This window comes from Podarcis melisellensis (assembly GCF_964234715.1).
Source record: "Podarcis melisellensis genome assembly, chromosome: 7".
Classification (NCBI taxonomy): Eukaryota; Metazoa; Chordata; class Lepidosauria; order Squamata; family Lacertidae; genus Podarcis; species Podarcis melisellensis.
In genome coordinates, this window is record NC_138539.1 from 80291045 (window position 1) to 80318691 (window position 27647).

A 27647-nucleotide genomic window follows, 5' to 3' on the forward strand; every position below is an offset into this window, starting at 1 on the left:
TACCCATAAACATTTATTTACATGGAATGAAGGAAACAAATATCATTGACTGGATGGGAGGCTAACCAGGTCTCTCTGAATTGACAGGACACTTCGATGTTTCCAAATACACTCCTCATTCAAGTTTAAAAATAAAACATGTTCATTTAAACCAAACAATGTTTGCACTGCAAATTATTCAGCTAATCACTGATATTCTGTACTTTTAGACACCAAACAGAAAAACAAACATGTGCTATTAATATTTCTGCCAAGAGGTTATTCTTTATAATTTGAAAACAATAAGAAGCTTCTACCAGTTTGAATTTATTGGAAATTTAGATTTATGGTCTACTCCCATCAAGTACTCTTGGGGCCTGTGATTTTTTAGTAAGTGTTTAAATTTTTCCCAGTGAAATCCATGGGAATGAACTCTTGACTGCTTTGTGCCCATATTTTAAGTTTACATTCAACTTAGTAGTACAACAATTTTATTAAGTTTACCGTAATTCTGAAAAAACGAGCTTTTTTTTTAAAAAAAAAGATTACAAAGGCACTTGTTAGCACTCCAAAATATAAATACTTGCCAGAGAAACCACAGCAAGTAAGGAAGGAATGTTGAAAGACAAAGCTACCCAAATGCAGAACTTCAGGGTTTTGGGAACGACTTCAGAAACTTTCAGCATCCAGATAAACTGAAAGATGAAGACAAAAGGGCACCATCCAACCATAGTGCACCTCTTTTAAGGCCCATTCATTTCAATGGGAGAGAATGCCTCCATTGAAAAAATAAGACAGAGAACTAATTGACTGCCAACATCCCCACCTCCCAGTTAAAAATATAAAAATATAGCAGGGGGGGGGGGAAGAGTCCTGAGGAACCAAAACAGATTTTTAAAGTATCCTGACACCCGAAACTTAGCAACCTAATGTTGTCTGAGAGAATAAAGTACCAGTGCATCTTTTGATGCTGGAGTGCGGAACGAACATGCATATTCAACCATATTGAATGCAATACCTCTTAGTAATGAAGGTCACCATTAAGCATACTCAAGTCTCATTCAAGTCAATGGGCTTAAGCATGCACAGCGGGGAGCGGGCCCTATGCGCCAATCCATGGGATGGGGTGGGGGGGGATTAGGTCAACGTGCACACAGCGTCTCAATAAAAAAAAAAATCCTAGAGTCCAAATTCCATGGAATTCATTGGAGATTAAAGCTCAAAAAGGACAGGTGGGATTGTTGCTCTACTAAATGTCATGCTGTGATACAAGTGAAGATCCTTTATAAGGCGGCTTCACTTGCATTTTGGACATGCTCAAAATAAAGTGACGTAGTGACACTATTTGATTAGATCAACACATCCAAATTAATTTTTTAAAAATGCAAAAGATTAAAACCCTGCAACACCCTCCCCCCCCAAGCAATGGCAACTGGAAAGTTCATTTCCTTTTCTACCAGATTTGCAACAGAATCTCTTTACACTTCCCTTCTGATGTCTCTGTTTTCTATTAGGTGCTTTAAGCAACTTCTTCCCATCTTTATGCTATCTATGTCGATATAGAAGAAAAAGGCCTAGTTTCCCTGCCGAAATATAATTGGCACAATAGTGTGTCATGCAAGTATGTATTTACATTTTGTTTTTTTAAAAAGAGGTTTTTGACTACAACATAATGGCTCTCACTCTAGGAACGAAGATCCAGTTTGGAAGGAATGAAGAAATCCTAACTCTAGGGTTGAAGGACGACGTTTTGCCCACTGTACAAAAACCCCCAAAATAACTGAATACTATTTGTTGCATGTGCTCAGTTGGACTTATGCCAATAAGCCTTTGTTGTTTTAAAAAAATGCATTTTAAAAAGTTAAAAGCTTCCTGTGTCCAGTGCTGGCTTAGAACTGTTTGGTACATACATGTTAAAGTGCATGCCTTTGTATATTGACAATATTTCAGCAACAATGCCCAATTCTGCTATGATAACATGTTCCACTGTGAGAAGCATAGCTGTCATCTCAGCCTAAAAGATGAGATGTTCATGGTGAAGAAAGTGATACAAAATAAGGAGTGCAATCCAGTCAAGTAAACTTTTTTTTTAAAGTCCACATGATTTCAACACATGAGATAAAAATGCACTGAAATCTCTTGCACTGAAATCAGGGTCTTGAATTTGACTGGATCATGCCCAGGGATTGGCCCAATCGAGTACAAAAGCATTTTATTGGACGGTTTGAAGGTCACGTGCTGGCCTCCTCCCCACTTTCGCTACCCTTTTGTAATTATTCACAGTATACTTCTATTTCTCACAGGCCTTTAAATGCATACAACCACACTGCCGGATACTGGAGGGTCAAAGACATTTAAGCAGGACAGACACAAATATTTATGCAGAAACTTCCGCAGAAATTCAAAACGTTAATTGAGTGAAACCTGGCAGAAATATTGGCAGACTTCTTGAACACAAAAAAAACAACAGCAAAGATAGATCCAAAGGCAATCAAAACATATTTTGGCAATGCAGATGATATTTTGTCCATGAAGTTCTGTCACAAGCTTTGAAGAATACTCTTTTGCTTTGCTGCTTCTTAAAAGCCAGACAACATATGCAGCCAGTATCAGTCCAAAGAGACTCCTAGAGTTATCCTAAGTTATTCTTTGTGGGGCTTTCTTTTCGGCTTCTCTTCGTAAGATTCTCCATATTCATTCACTCTGCTCTTATCCACAGGATAAAGCCTTGCAGATAAAAAGAAACAGTTAATACTTCCTTTAAGAAAAGTCTCCACAGGGACATACTTTTGCCACCTTTAATTGGTACAGTTTTTCATGCATCAGCGCCAGAATATCCTTCCTTGCAAATGCCATCATAATGCTAATAATTATTATTATTCTTTTCAGCAACAAGGTCTGTCAACGTATGTTGAATGATACTTGTGAATGTTGAATGATACTTGTGAAATCCTGATACTACTTTTATAGCAGTATGGGTTGCCAATTGCTGAGTGGATCTTGCCCTGCTTTCCATACCCTCTGCTGCCCATCTCTATTAGACTGTACACTTGCAGACAGGGATTTCCTTCTATTTTATTTTATTTTTTACAGCACATACCGGTAATTGATTTTTGGGGAGACTAAAATGAAAAAATGAAAGCTTCCGGTTTGCAACAGATAACACAGTGGTTCCCAAACTCTTGAACCCACAGATGGCTTGAAAATTACTGAGAGTCGTGGTGGACGACTTTTAAGATTCCTCTGCCTGTTCTAATGTGCTGGAGCTAGGTGCTGTAGGATCTTCAGTCGCACTTTTATTACTCTGTTTATTTCTTATGTATCACATTTCATTGTGCTCCATAGAATTCAAACGGTGAGACAATAAAATACAGTGGTGCCTCGCAAGACGAAATTAATTCGTTCCGCAAGTTTTTTCGTCTTGCGAGTTTTTCGTCTTGCGAAGCACGGTTTCCCATAGGAATGCATTAAAAATCAATTAATGCGTTCCTATGGAGACCGCTTGCCAGGCTGGCGGTGCGGAGAAGGGCTTTTCTCCCCACCGCAAGCCTTCAGCACAGGTCCGAGAACAGAGGGGAAGGCGCGCAGCGCTTCTCCTCTGTTCCCGGGACTTGCGGTGGGAGGAGGGTTTTTCCTCCCCACCGCCAACATTCAGAACAGCATTCTGAATGTTGGCGGTGGGGAGGAAAGCCCTCCTCCCACCGCAAGCCTTCAGGACAGGTCCGAGAACAGAGGGGAAGGCGCGCAGCGCTTCTCCTCTGTTCCCGGGACTTGCGGTGGGAGGAGGGGTTTCCTCCCCACTGCCAACATTCAGAACAGCATTCTGAATGTTGGCGGTGGGGAGGAAAGCCCTCCTCCCACCGCAAGCCTTCAGGACAGGTCCGAAAACAGAGGGGAAGGCGCGCAGCGCTTCTCCTCTGTTCCCGGGACTTGCGGTGGGAGGAGGGTTTTTCCTCCCCACCGCCAACATTCAGAACAGCATTCTGAATGTTGGCGGTGGGGAGGAAAGCCCTCCTCCCACCGCAAGCCTTCAGGACAGGTCCGAGAACAGAGGGGAAGGCGCGCAGCGCTTCTCCTCTGTTCCCGGGACTTGCGGTGGGAGGAGGGTTTTTCCTCCCCACCGCCAACATTCAGAACAGCATTCTGAATGTTGGCGGTGGGGAGGAAAGCCCTCCTCCCACCGCAAGCCTTCAGGACAGGTCCGAGAACAGAGGGGAAGGCGCGCAGCGCTTCTCCTCTGTTCCCGGGACTTGCGGTGGGAGGAGGGTTTTTCCTCCCCACTGCCAACATTCAGAACAGCATTCTGAATGTTGGCGGTGGGGAGGAAAGCCCTCCTCCCACCGCAAGCCTTCAGGACAGGTCCGAGAACAGAGGGGAAGGCGCGCAGCGCTTCTCCTCTGTTCCCGGGACTTGCGGTGGGAGGAGGGTTTTTCCTCCCCACCGCCAACATTCAGAACAGCATTCTGAATGTTGGCGGTGGGGAGGAAAGCCCTCCTCCCACCGCAAGCCTTCAGGACAGGTCCGAGAACAGAGGGGAAGGCGCGCAGCGCTTCTCCTCTGTTCCCGGGACTTGCGGTGGGAGGAGGGTTTTTCCTCCCCACTGCCAACATTCAGAACAGCATTCTGAATGTTGGCGGTGGGGAGGAAAGCCCTCCTCCCACCGCAAGCCTTCAGGACAGGTCCGAGAACAGAGGGGAAGGCGCGCAGCGCTTCTCCTCTGTTCCCGGGACTTGCGGTGGGAGGAGGGTTTTTCCTCCCCACCGCCAACATTCAGAACAGCATTCTGAATGTTGGCGGTAGGGAGGAAAGCCCTCCTCCCACCGCAAGCCTTCGGAGGAGGCTGGCGATGGGGCGGAGAGCTCTCCGCCCCATCGCCAGGCTTCGGAGGAGGTCCGAGGACAGTGGGGAAGATGCGCTGCACTTCCCCGCTGTCCCTGGAGATTTCCCTATGGGCTTTCGTCTTGCGAAGGAAGCCCATAGGGAAATTCGTTTTGCGAAGCGCCTCCAAAACGGAAAACCCTTTCGTCTAGCGGGTTTTTCGTCTTGCGAGGCGTTCGTCTTGCGGGGCACCACTGTACAACGTAACAAATAAAAATAGCCCTTAGAATACTATTAAAATCCATATGAATATTTCATGTGATGGATGTGCAGTCTCCCATCTTCAGTCACAAATCCACAGAGAAGCTATGGACCACCTGAATGAAGCTTGAGGACCACCGGTGGTCCCAGACCAGTTTTGGGAACCTCTACTGTAGAAACAGTAGAAACAGAAGACATCATAGGTTTATGTGAACAGGGGCAGGTTTGACACTAAATGGCTGGGGTGAGCAGAAGGCATAAGTAGCGCCATTACTATAGCATTTTTACCACATGTAAACATAGTTAAGAGATGGAGAGTATATCCTTCAGGATTCTAAATTCCTCCCAGCTCCTTATCTGTTCTTCAGTATTACAATTAGCGCCAACATTAAACAAGGATTCCCTTTTAACCAGAATTTGAGGGCCATTTTTCCCAACACAGCTTGATATACAGAACTAGTAAGATCTGCCTTTTTTTGACAAAAGAATGATTGGCAAAACATTAACAAAAAGAAAAAAACTAAAGTTATAAGAGGAACTCATACCATCTTTGGTAAAGGTAGACCAGGAACACCACGTCATCTCTAAAACATGCCAGCCGATGAGATGTTGGCATTGTGATGATAAATGCAAAAATATCATCAATGAAAGTGTTGAATGCCTGGAGAAAATAATGCACAAGGTGAACGCAGCGTACGTAGCAGAACATCAATCAAGTGTTGTTCCCAGCAAACCAAGTTTTCAACCAAATCATCCATTCTTCATAATGCAACATTTAAACAGAGTTTCTGAAGTTAAAAGGGTATCTCAGAAATTGGGGGTGTAGCCCACATAGTCTAGTCTCCCAGTGAGTCTTAAAAGAGCAACTCACTGCACAGGAACTAAAAACTAGCATGCATTTTTTGTGGTGGGGGTGGGGAGGTAGTCAGAGTCCTGAACTCATCTGCAGGGGCAAGTAGGAGCTCTATCAACACAGTGTTTTATGACTGGGAACCGGTAATAAAAAGGGCCCTTAAAAATTGTGGGGAGAAACTGGTTAGATAGAGACAAGAACTATAACCCTCAGTAGCAGCTGGAACAGTTTTAATGTTTTTTTTTAATATGAAGACCAGGATCTAGACTTCAGGCCTACCTAACTTGTGACCCATCAAGCTAAATGCAGTTTAACAACCACATCTTATACCCCACAAGGGACCACTGACAAATAATAACGTAGTGGTATCTTGAAAGTCGAATGGAATCCATTCCGGAAGTCCCTTTGACTTCCAAAATGTTTGGAAACCAAGGCACGGCTTCAGATTAGCTGCAAGACACTCCTGCAGCCAATCGGAAGCCGTGTCGGATGTTCAGGTTCCAAAGAACATTCGCAAACCGGAACATTCATTTCCAGGTTTGCGGCGTTCGGGAGTGAAGACATTTGCCTATAGAAGCGTTCTCAGCATTCCTCTCAACCACATTAAGAGTTTTGCTACATCTTATAATTGTTGATGCACATTGTTTGGTCATCAACTGCTGCTGATTTTCAACTAAATGATATTAACTGAGGGTCAGAACTATAAATCTTAGAACTGTCAAATGAACTTAACTTACTTTGTATGTGAATGCCTTCCAGGGCAGATGTGCAACAGATTTCATCTAGAAGAAACGAAACCATACATTCATATATACTAGCAGTAATAAAGGAGGCTAAAACAAACCAAAAGATTAAGGTATTCTTTAAAACCTTCAGATTTACCTTATAATTTACAAATAGTTGTGGCAACATAAATAGAAATCCAAAAGCATATACACCTGTTGGGAAAGAAAACACGAACTAGGTTTAATCATTAAAGAACAAAGCCTTAAATGCCCTTAAAGACTTTTATTTCTACCACATTTACATTATCAGGATACAATGACAACTGGTTAAGCTCAGCTAAGAGATGGCAAAGCCCATTTTGCAATTCTCAAGGAACTTCTCAAGATGTCAACCACAAGACTCAGTTAACTGGTTTGGGAGATCCGGGAGGTTTAGCTCACATTGTCTAACGGAGGACCCTGCCACCCTGCAAATGAAAACAAGACTTCTGGTACCTATCCATTTCTACCCTTGAAACGAAGCTAGGGTAATGTCACCGCTAAGAAATGGAAGGAAGGAAAATCCTATTCAAATCTACCCCCTGCAAAACGTTGGAAAGCTGCCATGTCATCGGGAACCACTGCCTGAAATGGGACAACAGCACTAGCCTACGTTGCAACGTTATGGTAAAAATAGCCGAGATGATACAAAGCACATGGTACACTCTTGGCTGCTTTTGCATGCATGCTTATTTGGATATAAGTCCCAATGAATGCAGCAAGGCTTGCTCCCAAGTAAAAGTGCTCCGTCTGTAATTAGCAGCCATCCCGCTTGGCCACAGCAAAGGGAGAGGTTAAGTCAGCCTAATCCACTCCTTGGTTCTTCCTCTCTCAGAACTGTCTCTCACAGTGGCTAATCCACCTGGCTGTTAAACATTTATGTAACCCGATAAGGAATTAACACCTTAATTGGCTGGTTTTCCTGTTCCTTGCACATCACCCCTCCCCTTTCGATAAGATCTGTTAGGGACAGTATTATTATTTTGTAATCTTGTACAGTGCCTTGGAAGGTTTTAGGTGTTATATAATTGCTACGTATTCTTATAGCGGACAACCAAAATTTTGTCTTGCTGCTTTCTACTCCAACTGTCAACTACAATCAAGAAGCACCGCTAGCTCCGGATCTGCTCACTCTTTTTCTATTTATAACAAGCTGTAGAGAGTAATGTGCAAAGCCACCCATGAGTTCCTTTGTGGTACACAAGGAAAGCTGATGTCCTGTGTCCAGACACTTTGGACACGTTTGCAGGATGAACTGGAGAAACAGCATGGACTACCTAAAGCAAGATATAGTATGAAACCCAAAGTTATACATTCTTTCTGTCATAAGCTCCTGCTTCTATTAAGCCAAGTAGTTCAAGGCACCAGCACAGGCATTTTAATAAAAATGATTTTAGGGTAGGTGTGTGGGTAACCCTTTGGGCTCTCTAGATGTTGCTGAACTACAACTCCCATCAGGTGCAGCAAGCCAGATATTATGGGATGTGTAGTTCAGCACCATCAGGAGGGCCAAAAGTTCTCCATCTCTGTTCTAGGGGAACCAAGGGATAGCTGGATCTGCTGTACTGCATGTGTAACAGTCGCCTTCATGGGGAATATTTCTGGGGGCTCGGCCACTGCTCAATGATGCTGACTCCCAGCTCTTGCCAGGGCCAGCTCTTGATGTATCGCACAACTTCAGAACTACTGAACCTATCACATCTGAGCGCTCCCCAATGTAAAGAACACCATGCAGTCAGAGCACTAGCTTCTGGTTCTAGCTAACCCTTCTGCCAGACACCCTACTATACTACGTGGAGGGTGCTACTTTTGTTCTTTTAACTTGAGAAAGCTTCAGTTCTGTGATTTCTACCCAGCCCAGCGAGATTCACCACAGGCGATTATAATGACACAAGTTTCCAGAAATACTACCCTTTTTTAAGAATAACTTCACTCTGTAATCATATTTTTGGAGAACTAGACTTCAACAAAACACATAAAACAAATCCATACTTACCATTGACAAAGCTGTTAATTAACCATGAATACCAGCTATAAGGGGGCGATAAAAAGAATATTAAATTAATAAAAACAACATTATCTGCTGTTTTATATCCTTCCTTCCTTTCAAAAACAAAACAAAACCCACACCAGCACAACCCCTCTTCCCCCGCCTTTCTGTTTCCTCCATGCTTTTACACAGTCTTTCTCAAACTTAGGTCCCCCGCTGTTGTAGGACCACAACTCCCATCACCCCTGATGATGAGCTACCTAGGGATGATGGGAGTTGTAGTCCAACAGCAGCTGGGGACCCAAGTTTGAAAACGACTGCTTAACATAAGAAATCACAGGTGTACATGTAACTCGCATCTCATGCTTATTTTACTTATGCGACCGCAGCTCTCCACCAACTACTGAAGCACTATAGTACCGCGAGGATCTTCTCATCTCAAACTAGTCAAGCATATATTCTTTGCTACATTAACTAAAGAGAACTCATAAAACAAGGCAGACATTTAGCCACCAGGATAACGTTTCCAAACCATTTGCCTTCTTTGACTTTGCAGTACTACAAGTCATTGGCTCAAGCCTATGCAGCAGACATTTTAAGCAGTAATTTCAGGTTTCTGAAATAATTCGCAGCCCCTTACCTTTTGTATTTGATATTAAGCAATGAATAAATTGCACCTCCAATACACAATGGGTATAGTAAATATGATAAGTATTTCATAGCCTGAAAAAGAAAACATTTTTGGGGTGAATTTTATGCCTATATTACTACTGTTTGTCCACTGAGCTCTAGGTGGCATAAATGGATTTCCCCACTTTTATTTTCACGACTGTATCTTACAGGTTAGGCTGAGAGATGGTGGCTGATTGAAGGTTACCCAGGATTGGACATAGGGTTCTGTGGTTCCAAATCACCAATATATGCACTAAACCACACTGGCCTTCATTACATTGAAAGTTAATTCTTAGAAGTCAATACTGGGAAAGGGCAGAGTCTTCAACAGACGAAATGTCCAGGAGCCATTCCAACTCTTGCCTCTGCCCTCAGTACACAATGGAATTTTGTGACACAAACATGAAAATGGACCAGGAGGCAGAACGTCATTTCTAAAACTCAAAACCAGTTTCCCACTAATGTAGAATAGACTTTACACAAACCCCCACATTGCAGCTTCAAGCTATATTTGGAGAAAGATCAATCCGTACATGATTCCTTATAGACCTTTCAATTCAACAGCATGTATTAAACCACTAGGGAGTGCAAAATCTGGAGCGCAATGCCATTCGTTTGACAACACTAGTTCTCATTCCTGCCCACCTTTGACCTGTTGTCTCCATTTTTATACAGAGCCTGGCAAGGCTCTATATCAGTTCTTTCCTTACTAAGAAAGTCCACAACAAATATTTTCTACTCAGTTATGGCCTTCTACATCATGCATCTGAGAAAGTGGCCTTGAGCCCATGAAAACATATGCTATGAAAAAAATGATAACCGTTAAAATGTGACAATACTTTGCTTTTTGCTGCTATCCCTCTGGGTGTTAAACAAAATGTTACGTTGCAGATTTCTCTTACCTGGGTATCATACTCCTCAGTTTTCTTCTCAGACTCAGTAAATGCACCAAACTGTATAAAATATAGGAACAGAAGCAAATCAGGTTGACCACTCTTTTGATAAGAAGGGCTAATTTTAAAAAATGTAATGGAGAAAGAAGTGCACAAACCACTTTACATATTTTACCTAGAACAGATGGAAAAGATTTAGGAATGAAATCCAAGGCTGCCATTCAGTACCCCACAACCTCCCAAAATCTGTTCTGGAGGGTTGGGTGATCCTCCAGAACAGTGTGGAAGGTGGAATGGGGAGCTGCAGAGGCAAAGTGATAATACCCTCTTCTCCAGTTATGTTAACAGACACCCTTGCTAATTCAAAGCAATAACCCCAAGTAGCAGAAACAGGTTAAGGAATCTCATGCTGTGGGCAAAAAGCTTTGGGGGCTGGAATTCAGAGTAGAAAAATGGGTGTGGAGGTGGAGTCGGGAGAAATGCTGCTGTTCTGATCCAATCTGGAATTCTCCATTGCAGGCATCAAGAAAAATAAGTGCTAGGAGACCTAAACCTAGATCCTTTACATTATACATTGTTAGGGCCTTACTGGCATAGTATGCTATGATCAGAGTGACTCTGGAAGAAAAAATGGTTCGAATGAAGCAAGACGATTTCTATACAAACAGTTAAAAAGTAATTTACCTTCACTGCTGGCACCAGGCCATTCCATTCAATTGTCATTTTCAATGCCTTCTTCACTTTCCAAAGCTGGAAGGTAAAAACATTACCTTAGTATCTTCACGTATCGTTTTATTAACTGATTTCATTTTTCACACTGTTAACAGCCGTTGTCAGAAATGAGTCAACGGGCTACAAAGTGGTTAAAATGCCAGATTCATTTTGAATGAAGCTGGTTTTGACCTACTGAAATATACTGGATGAAATCGGTTTAAATCCACATAAAGCTACTTAGAGGATATGGCTGCCTGGGCTCATATGAAACATGTGGCAACTCACCTCAATCACTGCCCCGATACCGGCTGGAATCAGCACCAACAAGCTTGTTTGTTCATCCAGTAGGAAAAGAAATATTATCACGGTACTGAAGCATCGCCAAAGCACTGCATGGAAGAAATTCACATGAGGACACTTGTGAGAGTTTTAAAATAATGCATTTCTCGAGTTTAGAGAACCCTACACCCAACTTTACTGAAAAGTGGCATTCATCTGTTTTAATAGTTGCATTCCTACATATAACTGGCTCCAGGTCTACACAGGTCTAGGCAAAGTATCATCAGTGGCTCTGTCCAGAGGCACCTTGCCAAGCAGAGTGGGCAGCAGAAGAATCGGTGGAAACAGCAGGAGTGGCACAGGAAGGAGAACAGCATGGGAACTGCCATTTCAATCTCCCTGAGAGTGCACAACATCAGAGACACTGAAGACAGATTAAACAGGCATGTTTATAGCCAACTGTTACACCTTTCAGTGCTGAGCGACAAGGAAAAAAATCCTAAATCAACAGAGCTGCCTAAACTGGGCCAGGCAGGCCCGTAAAAAAGATTCTTCCTTTTTCCATCAGTGCTGAGAAGAGCAACAGAATCCTTTACAACCCCTCCCCAATCACTAGCACTCTGGAGGGATGCTATATCGAGGGAACTGTGCAGAGATTAAAATGATAGCACCCTTGCTTTAGCCACTTGGCACTTGTTTCAACACCGAGAGGAAAGAGGAATAAATGTAACAGGGTCCGGTCACATCAGTAAGAGTAGGCCTTGCTGGACCTTTGGCTTTGGTAACCATGAAAAGTGTTATCATAAAGCACCAATGCAGCAGCAAGCAAAGGCTCTAGCAGCTCAGTCAGCTACTTGTGGCTGGAAAGCCAAACAGGATGTTTGTGACTGTTGCCATGGGAACAAAGGGGCAGTCCATTCTGTACTGAGCACCGGATGTTAGCTCAGTGTGTGTGTCGTATGACCAGTACTGGAAGTACATGGGTGGAGTTTATTCTTATTGCTGTGGAGTGCAGACATGTTTCTCTGTACTGATGTAAGAGACAGAAATAAAGAATGTAAATAGATTTCTGTCTGCTTCTTTCCCCTCCCTGGGGGACACCAAAGGGGAGAGAGGAAGAACGGTGTGTTCTTCTCAAACATCTGGGAAGAATCGCCGAGACCTCGCCTGCTTATCTGCCGGGAGAAGCAGCGGGGAGGTCGCCAAGGAATATCTGCCGGTGCCTACGCTGTGGCTCATTCCTCTGACCCAGGCAGGATTCCAACAAAAAGATGGCACAGAAAACTCACACATTCCATACCTGCTTTCGTAGACATGCCAATCATGCTCTTTTTCTTCTTCCAGAAGCTGATGTCATTTTTGAATGCAAGGAAATCAAAGAGAAGCTGCAAATACCAAGATGCCATTAGATTAGAACCGACCAAAAGAGAGCAGCCCAATTACGTTTCTACAGTTGGTAAAGTCTTGCAGGCACTACAACTACCAGGCCGTGGCATTTTGAGGGCCACTAGTTCCTCATCCCTTGTCTAGATGACCATGTGAGCCCACCACTGTTTTCAGCTTCTGCCTGGCAATGTCTATCCACTTCCATAATGCAGGAAACAATACAGCGGACCTGCAACTTGCCAGGAGGACCAACAGCCTGAGTTGGTACAGTGGAACCTCGGTTCCCAAATGGCTCCATTGTCGTACATTTCAGTTCCCGAATGTTCAGGTCTGTGGAACCCAGAACTGGCAAGGCCTTACAATTAAGAGTCGACAAACCAATAGAAAACCCTTCCTCATGTCCATCTCAAGTAATCAGTCAGAGGTTCTAATGCTACAAAACCCCAGCACACACTACAATGCACATCAGCTGCTAAAAGCCTGTGATATGAAAAAAAACCCTCAATTTGCATTACAGTTTTTATTAATCTGTAATGATATTTACAGATGAATCAGTCAAACTAGCTAATTTTGCAAGCTTCTCCCTCCAGTCAGGGTTCTAACCATCTCTATTAATTAACACTGGCATTCCAAATCAATTTCCAGAGACTTGGAGGCCAAGGCAAATAAACTTATGCAGCCTTGTGAAACATGTCAAATCATTATTAGCTACATTTCCATCCATCCTTCCTTCCTTCCTTCCTTCCTTCCTTCCTTCCTTCCTTCCTTCCTTCCTTCCTTCCTTAGAAACTCAGGGCATTGTTTTGGGTTCACAACTACCCTGTGAGGTAAGTAAGGTAGGAAGAGAAATTATGCCTGAGGCTGAGATTTGTGACTGTGTGTATTTCAATCTCGTATCTAACATTCTAGCCACCAGCCCAACATCTCTCTATCCCTGTCTTAATTTGAACAGAGCCTCAAACAGAACTAGTGCTGTTCTAAACAGGAGCTTGGAGTAAGCCAACAGAATTCCATAATTATTAGATACACTGTCAGACAGCAACGATCAGTGATTAAATATCCACAATTCACTTACATGGAATGCTGCTACAAAGAATGTCAAAGCAAGAAAATAGAGGTTGGTATCCACAAAAATCCCCTTTACTTCATCGGCATCTTTTTCGGAAAAGCCTAGAAGAATGAAGTGGACAGGACATGGGCTTACAAGCAAGCTGAAGAAGACATCCCAAGCATTCTAAATATAGTTAAAATATGAGAAGATCAAACACACACTTTCTCTTCCTTTACATCCTTGGGCAAATAGAATAGAAGCACAACATATATGAATAATTAGACAGGTGTCGTCTATTGATGGAGGACATACAACTCAGCTTATGATTTATGTGCAGATGGCCCTGGTTGAAGCTCTGGCAATCTCTAGTTGAAAGAATACAGGTAGCAGGACTGGGAAAGAATTCTGCACGAGATCTTGGGGAGTAAAAAATGCAGTGCTGGATGGGCTAGTGGCCTGACTCAGTATGAGGCAAATTATTGGGTTATCAACAAGACTTTATAAAAGTGAAGCATCAGCAAATCATAGGTTTCATACTACACAATGTACATACTACACAAATCATACTACACAATGTATTGCCCAAAATTCTATTGTGTGTTAAAAGCTGACTGGAGAGGCACACATACATGAGTCCAACCCACTTCACACTGAAGAACTACATTGCCTTTGAACTTCATCCATTGTGGACACTTGGTTACATAAAACAAGATCCAAATCACAACACTGCCAATATTAATGCATTGCACACACGATACCTGGGGGGGTTGCAAGGCCGAATACCTTCTCAAGAAAATTGTTTTATAAACGAAACAAGCATATGGGGAACAAACTGAGGCTTCAACTATTATTCTCAACATCTCCACCACTTTCAGAATTGTTTGTTCACATGCAGTCTGAAGTGGTACACATCAGGAACAGTTTCACCACTACATCAGTCCTTTGTGCATGTATGAACAAAAGAGACGGCGTTGGGGGGGTGGGCACAGGACAATTTGGATAGTTCTAGACAAGGGGTGGGAAACCTGCAAATGCAGCTGCACTCCCGAGCCCCTGGCCAATCGTCAGGGATGAGGGGAACTGGAGCCCCATCAACACCTCTAGATCCACAAGTTCTCCACCCCTGCTCTAGACTTCAAAATGGTGTCATTAATCTTGAATGGTACTGTCAGGGAACTGCCATCGCAACTAGCGGAGGAGGCGAGGCTGGAGAGGGGCCAAGCAGGGAGAGAGGCAGGTCTCTGGCTGGGGAAGATAATCAGCGCTACACCAGGGATAGAGGGGGGCCGATGGGAGAAGCAGAGAGGAGGCTCCAGGCCTCTTCGCAGGAGACCAGCGAGGAGAGCACAGGTCCTCCGCTGCCCACACCCACCCTGCGCAGAAGACTTCCGCGCAGGGAAAGTAGGCGGCGACTTGGCGTCAAAGAGCTTCTTTGCTGGAAGAGGTTCAAGAAACGCCCACTGACGGATTCTGCCAGCGACTGAACAGCCACGGAATGGATGGCTGTCCAGCGAGAAATGGTTTAACCAGGCAACCTAGCCCAGAGAGGCGGTAACTTACGCACAAGCAACCCCTAAAGCCATTACAGGTACAAATATTACACATCAAAAGTAAGCAGGATTGCTACATAAACCTGGTAGAAATCGAATCTTACCGAACTGCTGCAGGGAGTACACAGCATCTTGCATGTGGATCCAAAACCTCAGTTTCCCCAGGGAAATTTTATCATATGACACTGTAAGGGGTAGCTCTGTTGTTGAACGGTTTATAATCTGCATCGAGTTTGAATACAAATAAATTAAGAATCACAAGATGAACACCGACAACTATAAACTAGTTTAAGATTACGCCTTCTAAAAGGGCAACATCATACAGTGGGCTACTTACAATAAAAAAGCAACATCTTTCTAAAAAAAATACTGAAGTAGCAACATAACATTACAGATGTAGGGTGATTCTCAACAGTCTCTACATTCCAATCTTCCAGATTATGCCACATACCACAATAGGTTCAGAGACAGGTGGGGCTTCCATAAGGTGCAATGTTGCCCTTTAAGGCTCTTCCCTTGGAAGCCAAGCCAGGTGGATGTAGTACCAAGTACACTGCAAGTACCTTGCCTAGAATAAGAGGCCTGCACTCTCCTCCCTTAGTGACATGGAACTGTTAGAATTCCTGCTCTGTGATTGCAGTCATGGGATTGTTGTCTGTCACATGACGGAGTATGTTTTGACTCCACAGAGTGGGAAGTGACGGAGACAGGATGTTTGTGTTAATGTGTTCCGTGAAGTGGGACTATTGTCCTTTGTCCTCTCTCTTTGCTGTCTGATGCTAGAGAGAGAGGGAGCCATGGTGCAGTGCTCTGTGTGCGTTTATATGTAAATAAAGTAGATTAGCCAAAATGCTGAGTTGCTGAGGTCTGTTACGCAAACTGTGCAAACTCTGCGGATCCCTAAGTATGCCAATGTCAGTTGGCATCAGTCACTGTGATGTTCGGGCTGAAGAAATCTTTTGAAGCTCCCGAACGATCGACCAGGAGGGAGAGAACATGTCAGTTGGGCATGTGTCTCTGCCAGGGTCCTACTCAAGTATAGGACGAGCTCCTGACAGGAACTAGCCTACGCTTCCCCAGGGTGCATATGCCATCCACTTCAGAGTCAAAGGGCAACAAGTCTGTGTGCCTTAGAAATCAGCAGGCACAGCAGAATCGTGCAAGGGCTACATGTACAAAGAGGAGAGAAGGAAAAAGCAAAACATTCTGTATCGTCCTATGAAGTTCCCATGCTACGTGTTGGAACTGCACAGCTAGAATGGGATGGCACATCCCTTTTTTCAACTTAACACTGCTGTAGCAGAAACAACAAATGTTCATTGAGACAAACAAACAATGATAAAAAGGTAAGATGGCATGCTGTAGCTCACCATTAAATCTTTCACTCTGTTGCTCAGCTGATCAATAAACAATATTGGAAGATAATGCACAGTCTTGCCCAACTGGACCCTAAGTTTTAAAACAGATTTTGTTATGAATACAAATAATTATATTTCAATGCAGTAAACAAACAAACATTACTATATGTATCTTAAAGTAAAAAACACATAGTCCAGTATCAGCTAAAACATTTCTGCCTAGAACCTAGATGAATAATCTTTACACCAAGCAAACACTCACTTGTTCAAGTTTTCTCAGAGAGAAATGAAACCCAAGTTCATTTAACATATTAATTTTTAGTCTGGATAACTGACTGTGGAGTTTGGGTGGCTCCTCTACTCAAATGAGCCTTACACAAAACAGTGCCAAGCTAGACAAAAGTCAATGACCCCTCAATTTATGACCCAAGTGTGACGTATCAACTGGATTGCTAACCATAGGGGGCGGGGAGTTATAAGATGAGCAATATCTTGAAGCAATGGAATCTGACTCAAAACTATTTGAGGGTGACACACCAGGGTTGATTTTAACACATGCCTGTAAAAATCTACTTTGTGGCAGCAAAGCATAGAACGAGTATCTGCATTTTTATCCCCAACATTTGAGAAAGCTGAAGCAAGTGGGTGACGTGGCCAAGGATACACAGCAAACTGAATGGAGAGTTGAACATACATCTCCCTGCTCTAAGCCCCAAACACCAGACAGTCACTACTTTATCATGGCTTGCTTTAGAAAAGCCCCCAACCCATTAAAGTAAGTGCTCAAAGTCTAAGCCATTTGCTAGATTTGCTCTTAAAATGAGGCCACTGGCACTACAGCTGCAGTAGAGAGTACCGGTATATTGAAAGTAAACATGTAAACCATGGGTAGACAAACTAAGGCCTGGGGGCCGGATCCGGCCCAGTCGTCTTCTACATTTGGCCTGCGGACGGTCCAGAAATCAGCGTGTTTTTACATGAGTAGAATGTGTCCTTTTATTTAAAATGCATCTTATTTGTGGGGCCTGTCTGGTGTTTTTACATGAGTAGAATGTGTGCTTTTATTTAATAATAATAATAATAATAATAATAATAATAATAATAATAAACAACTTTTATTTATATCCCACCCTCCCCGGCCGAAGTAGGGCTCAGGACGGCTAACATCAAATATATAACATTGGTATAAAATCAAACAATAATTAAATTACCTCCTAAAAACAGGTCAGAATCAAATTAAAGTCTAATTAGATGGCTTACCACAGGGTTAGGAACAGTAAGTGCTCATTAGTAAGTGCTAATCAGGGAAAGAGACACATGTGGAAGACTGAACAAGGCAGAGTGACCTTTGACCTTACATATACAGCCAGAATCCCACTATGAATACACACACACACACACACACACCCCTTGGGGGTGCCCATGGAGCTGTAGGATCTCAAACTGACCTTGGGAGCCAGTCAAAGTTTGTAGTCATTACCAAACTTATTTTGAAGCAACAGGATCTTATCTCATTTTTAATATAGTTCTTCATGTTACAAAAGAGAAATACATACATAAGAATATAATATGGCAGAAAAAGGTCCTCCTTTCCTTCCATTTTGCAGTTTAAAACTGAAATCTTAGGCGCAGTACGGCGCCCAGAGCTCAGAAACTGCTCACGCTAATGAAATTCCCTGTCGGAAATTGTGCCTCGAACAATGGGAGTTTCGAACATTTCCTGTATATTTGGGTAAAATTTTGGATTAGCAATTTTAAAAATACTTACATTTTCATGTATCTGTGCACATCAGCAGGGAGAGAGGATCCATCAAAGACAAAGTCTTCCACCATAACATTTAAGGTCAGCCTGGACCTCCAGTGTGAGACAGGCTCATCTAGAGCATAATTCTGCTTTTTCTCTGCTTCAATTTGCTGCTCAATAAAAAGAGATACAAAAGTTATTTCAGAAATCCAGGCTTTGGGGCAGAAATATTACAAAAAGGTGACAGTATGGTCATGACTGCTTTCAAACTCTAATCTTCTGCTTTTCCATCTTTATGGAGCAGACATTACAATCTAATATGAATAGTTAAGTAAAGCTTCCATTCCTCTCTCCAAAAAAATCTCATGATTGATGGGGAGACTTTCCTGGTGCCTTCATTACATAACTTTAGGTGCCGGGTGAAAATGTTTCCCTTTAACCATGCCTATTCAGTTGGTTGGCATTTCTTAGTGCAGAAAGTATTGACCTGATGTGTAGCAAGCACATCTTTCCTATTCTAAATAATTCAAGAGGGTTCTGGAAGCTTCTCTGTGTGAAAGAAACAAACAGATGGTTCATGATGTTTGGGTTATACCTTCAGAGAAGAAGCTGAGTACAGCTGGCTTAAACTGATTCTGTTATCTCTTTCTGTCAGGGTCATGCTAACTATAATAATAAGGCCAGAAGGAGCCTGGGTCTGATTCTCATTCTGTCTCTCTTTCCTTCTAGTGTGGTGTTCTGTATATAGTGCTAAGGTTTAGTCTTATTGTTAAGTTATTGTAAATGTAAGCTAAGTCTGCTACGACTGGATTTCTTATGGACAGTGCCAACCCTGAATGTATTGGATTTGTGACCATTATGCTCATTTGCATTCAGTAGAAGTAAAGTTCTGCTGAATGAAATACAATTGCCTCTGGTCTATTTTTTGGAGGAACCCTGCAACGTGTTTAAGTTTTTACTCTGCTAACTGTACATTGGAATTCTACTCTGGATCAATATATGAGTAGAATACACGACATATACTGTGGCCTTTTAAATGTGTTTGTGGGAGGGGGGCTATTGGTTTGTTTTTATTTTATCATGTATTTTGTGTCCTCATTTTGAATTTTTATACTGTTAACCACCCTATGATATTTGGATGAAGGGCAGTATAACTATTTGATAAATAATAATAATGACAACAACAATAGCTTCAAAAATAGTGAGCAGAGTAGCTAGGGATCTAATTGCTTTACAAGCAGGCACAGAGTTCAAAATGGTGGCTCAGAAATGTAAATCTAATCTATAAATATATACAATAGCAAAAAGCAAAATCACCAAACACCCACCAATCACACAGGATGTAACTACAGACTCAGCAACCAAGCAGCCCATCTCTTATTCAGAAGTCAGATTAACTCACATCACCCTCCCCGGTCATGCCAATATTTTACCTAGGAGTAAGTCCATCCACAAACCATTGCCCAGGGCAAGTGTCCACACTCTCATCACACTCTGAAAGAGCAACCCAAAGAGTTCTCAGGGGGCTCCGCTGGGATTGACAGGCCATCATGGCAGCCTCCAAAGAGATAGGCTTCCCCCATGGAAAACAGCTACGACTGTAGCAAGGCTCTTACTCTTGCACTTTATGGGTGAGCCTAGGTAGCCAAACATTCTGGCTCATTTGGCAGTTATTTACATAAAATGTGCATTATGTACACTAAAACTCACCTGCAAATTCTACTGAAGGGCAAAGGTTTCCTACTATGGCCAGTAACTGCCACAGAACTGCTTTCAGAGAAATGAATTGAGCATGTGCGTTATCGAAGCACACCCACTTGCAGGTAGAAAATAATTCTGAATGTATTTAGTTTAGCAAAGTTTTCATGTGCGCAAGGTACCAACACAATTTTTACTTGGCAAATTATTCACTGGAAATACTGCAAAATGTCAGAAATCTCCAATAACAAAAAAAGAAAGCCTCTCACCTGCGTGATAGATTCTCCTGTAAGAAGATTAATTTCTTCTGGTTTAGGGACCATATAAGTAGTCAGAGGGCTTACGATATGCACCTGCTTGCCATCGTGCCAAGGCAGGATTCCAGCATGATGGAGAAATATGTAGGCATATAACGTCCCATTATTTCGTGTTTTCTTTGGTACTGAAACGTTAACTGTTCTGAAAACGAAATACAGACATTAATTATACAAATAACGTTTATACTTTTTCTTCACCATGAGATGCAATCGTTAGCAGTTCTGCCTCAACCAGGACTACTAGCGTTTTAGACACTTAAAAGTGAGATACTCTGATAAATTTAGAGTTTTTAGATTAACTTTTAAATGTCTTTTAGTTGAATGGTGAAGCAACAGATTCATATTTCTGTTTGGAGTCTGAGTGATTCCACATTCTTTTATTTTGTTCTAATTTGTTCTTTTATTTCAGATCTCCAGGAATTTTAACTGCCACACTTGATAATAGCACCAAATCTTCCTAAAGGCCATTTATATAGAAGACAAAATTTCCCCAAACAGGATTCTGTACGCTTGCTGGTCTGCACACCAACCAGAACCCAATCATGGGACAGAAACCACCTTTTCTGTCTGTATGTCGGAACAGTGATAAGGAACCTCACCTCTATGTTGTGTTTTTGAAGGGAGAAGTCACAGGACTTTCTCCTAAAAAAGCTAATTGGGAAGGGAAAGAAACTGTCCCTACTTTCTTCCATGGAAGTTTGTAGTGGAAGGGGAGGAAGTAAAAGTGGTTTCCTCCCAGTTTTGCTGGGTTTGGTTGGGGGCAGAAGCAAGGCAGAAACTCAATTTATAAGAGAGAAACTACTTCTTAGTTCCCCCCTCCAATCTTCCGTTGAGCAAAGCAAGGATTTTTTTTCCCTTTCCACTGAGGTTTTGCAGGAGGTGAAAGCAGCAAGTATGTTACCTGAGTCTTCTGCAAAGGACCCTTCCTTCCTCAAGTTTTCTGCACACAGCACCAGTGGCGTAGCGTGGGGGGTGCAGGGGTGGCCGCACCGCGCGCAACATCTGGGGGTGGGCGCGCTCACACTCGCAGCTCTCTGCCCCTACCTAAAATCCACGGGTTAGGGGGCGCAAATTACTTGCCTTGCCCCGGGTGCTGACAACCCACGCTACGCCACTGCACAGCACACACTCAAGGAAACGAAGGGAAGAGGGGCAACCACTTATGATGAATTTTGTTACTAAAGACTTCTGAATACTTATACCTACACCATGAACAAATCCTGCCCAGAAAATCAAAATAGATGGGCTTAGAACTTCAATCTAAGCACACTTATCTGGAGGCAAATCCCATTAATGAAAATTAGACTCACATCCTTCTTTTCAATTAGCATGCTAAAAATGGGCACAAGTCAGACAATTGTAAGCTACTTTGAAATAATCAGTAAAAGGCAGAATACACATGATTTAAACAAAGGGAGTAAAATAAAACTGTGACTTGAGGCACGATCTAGCCCAGTGGTTCCCAAATATTTCCCTCCATGGACCACTTGAAATCTACTGAGAATTTTGGCAGAGTGCTTGATAATTTCTCTGCCTCTTGTAGCAATTGTAATGCTGCATGAATCTATTTTTACAGACGGACAACCTCAATTGCACACCACAAGTGGTCCACCAACCCGAAGCTGGGAACCCCTGATCCAGCTGCAGTTCAAAAACTTTGAAGACACTGTCATTTCAATGATAAATATTACAGCACATGATTAACTCTTATGCTAAATACATGGGTCTTAAAAGAAAACTGTACAAATCCATTAATACCTTTCAAACTTGGACTCGACGTCAAAGTTATCCACATTCAAAACCAGATCAATATTATTTTCAGTGCCTATGTTTGATCGTGTGGTCGTGTAAACGCTTAGCTGAAAGAGAAAGGGGACAAACAGTCAATGCTTGCACAAATACTTCCTTCCACCATGTTGCTGTGCTGGGTGGTGATGAAAGTGGAAGAGGCTGTGCTCCTGCCATCCCAGACATTTATTCCCTTTATCTGCTGCCAATCCCCCCCACAAACTCAAGGCCAGCATGTTTTCAGCTTGCAACCCACATTGCCTTAAAAAGGTAAAGGGACCATTAGGTCCAGTTGTGACCAACTCTGGGGTTGTGGAGCTCATCTCGCTTTTTTGGCCGAGGGAGCCGGCGTACAGCTTCTGGGTCATGTGGCTAGCATGACTAAGCCACTTCTGGCGAACCAGAGCAGCACACAGAAACGCCATTTACCTTCCCGCCAGAGTGGTACCTATTTATCTACTTGTACTTTGACATACTTTCGAACTGCTAGGTTGGCAGGAATTGCCTTAGAGACATCTAAAACACATTGCCTTAGTGACATCTAAAACGCAGACACCACTTAAAAGGGGCGTATGAGGCTGTCTGTGTCTGGACCATAGAGCTCTGGCCGGAATGCAGAAGGGAGGAAGTGGTCACATGCAGACTATGAAACTCACTTGCCATGGAAGGTATGACAGCCCCAATGTTCATGAAGACCTTTTTATTTCAGCATTTTTAGTTGCCGACTGAAAATCAGCATCCCCCGCCATAATCTACTTTGATAATTTTATTGCTTTAATTGCTCACTTGTTATTTGTTTCATTAAACTGATGCAACTCTTCTTGACCATCTCTTTTGAGACTAAAAGTGTGGGGTATGATTCTTCTAATCTGATCACCGTATACTGAACAGAGATAGATTCTCCACCTGCTCCAAGTTTATGAAGCTCTGTGCAGGGATGGAAGTTGCCTGATTCTGTAAACACTGTTTTGAGTTTATTTATATGAGTTGCCATTTGTTTTCTGCCCCCTTTTCTAGTGCAGCTGCTTATGGAACTCCAGTGACCCACGTAGTGGTAGACCCATCAGTAAGTGGTGATGATGATTAAAGAGCATGGTGCTCCTTTCCAAATCTATAATTCTGCAGTCTAGTGCAGAATATACAAATCTGTTTCTTTCCATCCTCCTGCTTGAGACTTTCTGCTCCTGACAGGACAATAGACTAATAAAACTGACAGGGCACAGAGAGCAGCATTCTACTTTACTGGGGAAACGGAGGAGGAACATACAGAATCCAAGCCTGTCATGTTGCTCATGATCGTTCCTTCTCTCTCCTTCCCCATTCCCAAGAGTCCACTACAGTGGAACAAAGTTACACTGTACATGACTTTACAATGCACTGTAGATGAAAGTTGTTAATATGGTACAAGAAAACACAGACCATCCTTTTGACAGAAAAGTCAAATACAGTGGTACCTCGGGTTAAGTACTTAATTCATTCCGGAGGTCCGTTCTTAACCTGAAACTGTTCTTAACCTGAAGCACCACTTTAGCTAATGGGGCCTCCTGCTGCTGCTGGAGCACAATTTCTGTTCTCATCCTGAAGCAAAGTTGTTAATCTGAAGCACTATTTCTGGGTTAGCGGAGTCTGTAACCTGAAGCATATGTAACCTGAGGTACCACTGTAAAAATACCAGGAAATTGGGGGGCAAAGGCCTCATATCATTCTTACGTTGCCTAGGAATTTGAAATAACTCTTTATTAAAAACATAATTGAGAGTGGGTACTTTTATTTTTCAACAACCATAAGCTTAGCATTCATACAGCATTTTATGGAACACTTAAAGCTATTCACATGTATCTCGTTAATCCAGGCATAGGCAAACTTGGCCCTCCAGATGTTTTGGGACTACAACTCCCATCATCCCTGACCACTGGTCCTGTTAGCTAGGGATGATGGGAGTTGTAGTCCCAAAACATCTGGAGGGCCGAGTTTGCCTATGCCTGTGCTAATCCTTAGAACTCTGCTTAACAGCAACTTTTGCCAAATAAGAACTGAAAAAAGTAGGGTGGCCTTGGGCCAGCTGGACTGCTGCTCAAGTTGTATTGCCACAAGGCTGGTCAACAGGAAGGGGGTGGCAATCTGGCTCAAGGGTCTCTAGGTACTGATTCCTACACTTTTCAACAATCTTGCATAGTCAGCATCGTCACCCCATACTGAAGAAGGGCAACGATGCCAGGCAAGAGCAATTTGCTCAAGGCTTTAATTATGAAGGGGCTTGGCAGCAGCAGCACTTCCTGGTTCACAGCGCAAGTCAGTCAAAGGATGGGCAGAAAGAAAGAAAGCTGAAGAGCTTACGTAGCACACCATGCTTCACTGGTCAGTTTGCAGCAGACCACCTAGCACTGTCCATTGGCTGCTCCAAGTTCCTTGCAAAGCATACTGTACCAGATGGGCCTTGGCCTAACCCAGTAAAAAAGGCTTCCTCATAACTTAGCGGAGGTTGGCTATATTAAAATGAGACCCTTGCTCTGAAAGTTTCACATTGATTGGTTGGTTGGTTGGTTGAGAGTTTACTCATATGCCGCTTTTGCACAATGAGCTTCGCCCACCTAAAGTGGCTAACAGCAAATCTTGAGGGGTAGGGAAGAATGCATAGGCAGTGCAAATATACAATATGCCACAGTACAGATACTGTACGGGAGTGGGAGATTGTGATTAAAGAAGAAAAACCAGATTGTGCAAGGCTGAAGTCCGCTCACACACAGCTGTCTATGCCTTTTAGGTGACGTGTCCCTCCCCAACTTGGCACCGAGTGGGTCGGACAGGGTGGGGAATATGAACTTGCCTCTTAAAAGGTTTTAAAAAATTATACATTCTTCATTTTTGCAAACTGCTGACAGAAATATTTATGTGATGCATAAACACTCAAAACAAACCAACCAACGAGGCCACTTGGGTAGCTCCGTTGGCGCTGAAAACACCACCAAGGTCGTAGGTTCTACCCCCCTGCCTATTCCTGCATTGCAGGGGGGGGGGCTAGATGATCCCCCGGGTCCCTTCCAAATCTACATTTTCTATGAACGAACGGACACCCCCAAATTGATTTCCCTCGGAAAGGAGATGGGAAGGAGAAAGGGGAGAACTTGAGGAGTTTTTATGCTTCCCTCCCACTCCTCCGGATTTTACTTATCCCCCTGCATGGTTGCAAAAATGCGGTGACATATTTCCATCATACAGCGGCGTATAATTACTCAAGTAAATAAACGAACAAACGGACTCCCCCACCCACTGTTCCCCCTTCCCTGTCCCCTCCCCCACCCACTGATTGCCCCTCTCCCCCGCCAACTGATTGCCCCCTTCCTCTTCCCCCACCCATTTATTACACCCTCCCCACGCCCATGCATTACCCCACTCCCCCTTCCCCTCCCCGCCTATTTATTGCCCCCACCCCTTCCCTGTCCCCTTCCCCACCTATTTATTTAACTCTTCCTTCTCCCCCGCCCATTCATTGCCCCACACCGCCTTCCCTGTCCCCTCCCCTGCCTATTTCTTGCCCCCTTCCTCCTCCCCGCCCATTCATTGCCCCACACCCCCTTCCCTGTCCCCTCCCCCGCCCATTTCTTGCCCCCTTCCTCCTCCCCCGCCCATTCGTTGCCCCACACCCCCTTCCCTGCCCCCTCCCCCGCCTATTTCTTGCCCCCTTCCTCTCCCCCCGCCCATTCATTGCCCCACACCGCCTTCCCTGTCCCCTCCCCCGCCCATTCATTGCCCCACACCCCCTTCCCTGTCCCCTCCCCTGCCTATTTCTTGCCCCCTTCCTCCTCCCCGCCCATTCATTGCCCCACACCCCCTTCCCTGTCCCCTCCCCTGCCTATTTCTTGCCCCCTTCCTTCTCCCCCGCCCATTCATTGCCCCACACCCCCTTCCCTGTCCCCTCCCCTGCCTATTTCTTGCCCCCTTCCTCTCCCCCCGCCCATTCATTGCCCCACACCGCCTTCCCTGTCCCCTCCCCCGCCCATTCATTGCCCCACACCCCCTTCCCTGCCCCCTCCCCCGCCTATTTCTTGCCCCCTTCCTCTCCCCCCGCCCATTCATTGCCCCACACCCCCTTCCCTGTTCCCTCCCCCGCCTATTTCTTGCCCCCTTCCTCCTCCCCCCGCCCATTCATTGCCCCACACCGCCTTCCCTGTCCCCTCCCCCGCCCATTCATTGCCCCACACCCCCTTCCCTGTCCCCTCCCCTGCCTATTTCTTGCCCCCTTCCTCCTCCCCGCCCATTCATTGCCCCACACCCCCTTCCCTGTCCCCTCCCCCGCCCATTTCTTGCCCCCTTCCTCCTCCCCCGCCCATTCGTTGCCCCACACCCCCTTCCCTGCCCCCTCCCCCGCCTATTTCTTGCCCCCTTCCTCTCCCCCCGCCCATTCATTGCCCCACACCGCCTTCCCTGTCCCCTCCCCCGCCCATTCATTGCCCCACACCCCCTTCCCTGTCCCCTCCCCTGCCTATTTCTTGCCCCCTTCCTCCTCCCCCCACCCATTCATTGCCCCACACCCCCTTCCCTGTCCCCTCCCCTGCCTATTTCTTGCCCCCTTCCTCTCCCCCCGCCCATTCATTGCCCCACACCGCCTTCCCTGTCCCCTCCCCCGCCCATTCATTGCCCCACACCCCCTTCCCTGCCCCCTCCCCCGCCTATTTCTTGCCCCCTTCCTCTCCCCCCGCCCATTCATTGCCCCACACCCCCTTCCCTGTTCCCTCCCCCGCCTATTTCTTGCCCCCTTCCTCCTCCCCCCGCCCATTCATTGCCCCACACCGCCTTCCCTGTCCCCTCCCCCGCCCATTCATTGCCCCACACCCCCTTCCCTGTCCCCTCCCCTGCCTATTTCTTGCCCCCTTCCTCCTCCCCGCCCATTCATTGCCCCACACCCCCTTCCCTGTCCCCTCCCCCGCCCATTTCTTGCCCCCTTCCTCCTCCCCCGCCCATTCGTTGCCCCACACCCCCTTCCCTGCCCCCTCCCCCGCCTATTTCTTGCCCCCTTCCTCTCCCCCCGCCCATTCATTGCCCCACACCGCCTTCCCTGTCCCCTCCCCCGCCCATTCATTGCCCCACACCCCCTTCCCTGTCCCCTCCCCCGCCCATTCATTGCCCCACACCCCCTTCCCTGTCCCCTCCCCCGCCTATTTCTTGCCCCCTTCCTCCTCCCCGCCCATTCATTGCCCCACACCCCCTTCCCTGTCCCCTCCCCCGCCTATTTCTTGCCCCTTCCTCCCCCCCGCCCCCCGACTGCCCCCTCCCCCCTCGGCTCCTCACCTGCAGCTTGGGCCTCCGCGCCAGGTAAGGCCTTATGCAGCCGTCGTTGGCGTCGTTGCCCCGGGCGGCCGCCAGGCAGGGCCGGGTGTGGACGATGCCGTACATCACCCAGCAGGTGTGCGCCACGTAGACGGCGAACAGCCCCACCGCCAGCCCCGTCAGCGAGCTGCGCCTCGGCAGCATCGCCCCCGAGAAGCGCCGCCGGCATCGACCGCCCGCACCACACGCGGAGGCCCCTCAAGG

The 27647-nt window shown here is 45.0% G+C and overlaps 1 protein-coding gene across 1 annotated transcript; it reads right to left on the reverse strand.

Moving 5' to 3' along the window:
* On the reverse strand, positions 1–27647 carry CLPTM1L (CLPTM1 like). Its single transcript, XM_081920052.1, has 17 exons — positions 27405–27647; positions 22086–22186; positions 20280–20469; positions 18337–18482; positions 16581–16659; positions 15315–15432; positions 13685–13779; positions 12524–12608; positions 11230–11333; positions 10915–10980; positions 10240–10290; positions 9306–9388; positions 8672–8706; positions 6794–6849; positions 6649–6693; positions 5604–5719; positions 1–2706 (listed from the first exon to the last, which is right to left on the reverse strand). The coding sequence occupies exons 1-17, from the start codon at positions 27585–27587 to the stop codon at positions 2622–2624; spliced, it is 1638 nt and encodes a 545-aa protein (XP_081776178.1). The 5' UTR covers positions 27588–27647; the 3' UTR covers positions 1–2621.

Excerpts from the sequence above, each read along its gene's own strand:
- CLPTM1L (XM_081920052.1), bottom strand. The coding sequence starts at position 27,587 with ATGCTGCCGAGGCGCAGCTCGCTGACGGGGCTGGCGGTGGGGCTGTTC. Across the intron at positions 20,470-22,085 it reads GTCGAGTCCAAGTTTGAAAG|AACAGTTAACGTTTCAGTAC; the intron begins GTATTAATGGAT and ends TTTCGTTTTCAG. Across the intron at positions 15,433-16,580 it reads ACAGAGTGAAAGATTTAATG|ATTATAAACCGTTCAACAAC; the intron begins GTGAGCTACAGC and ends AACTCGATGCAG.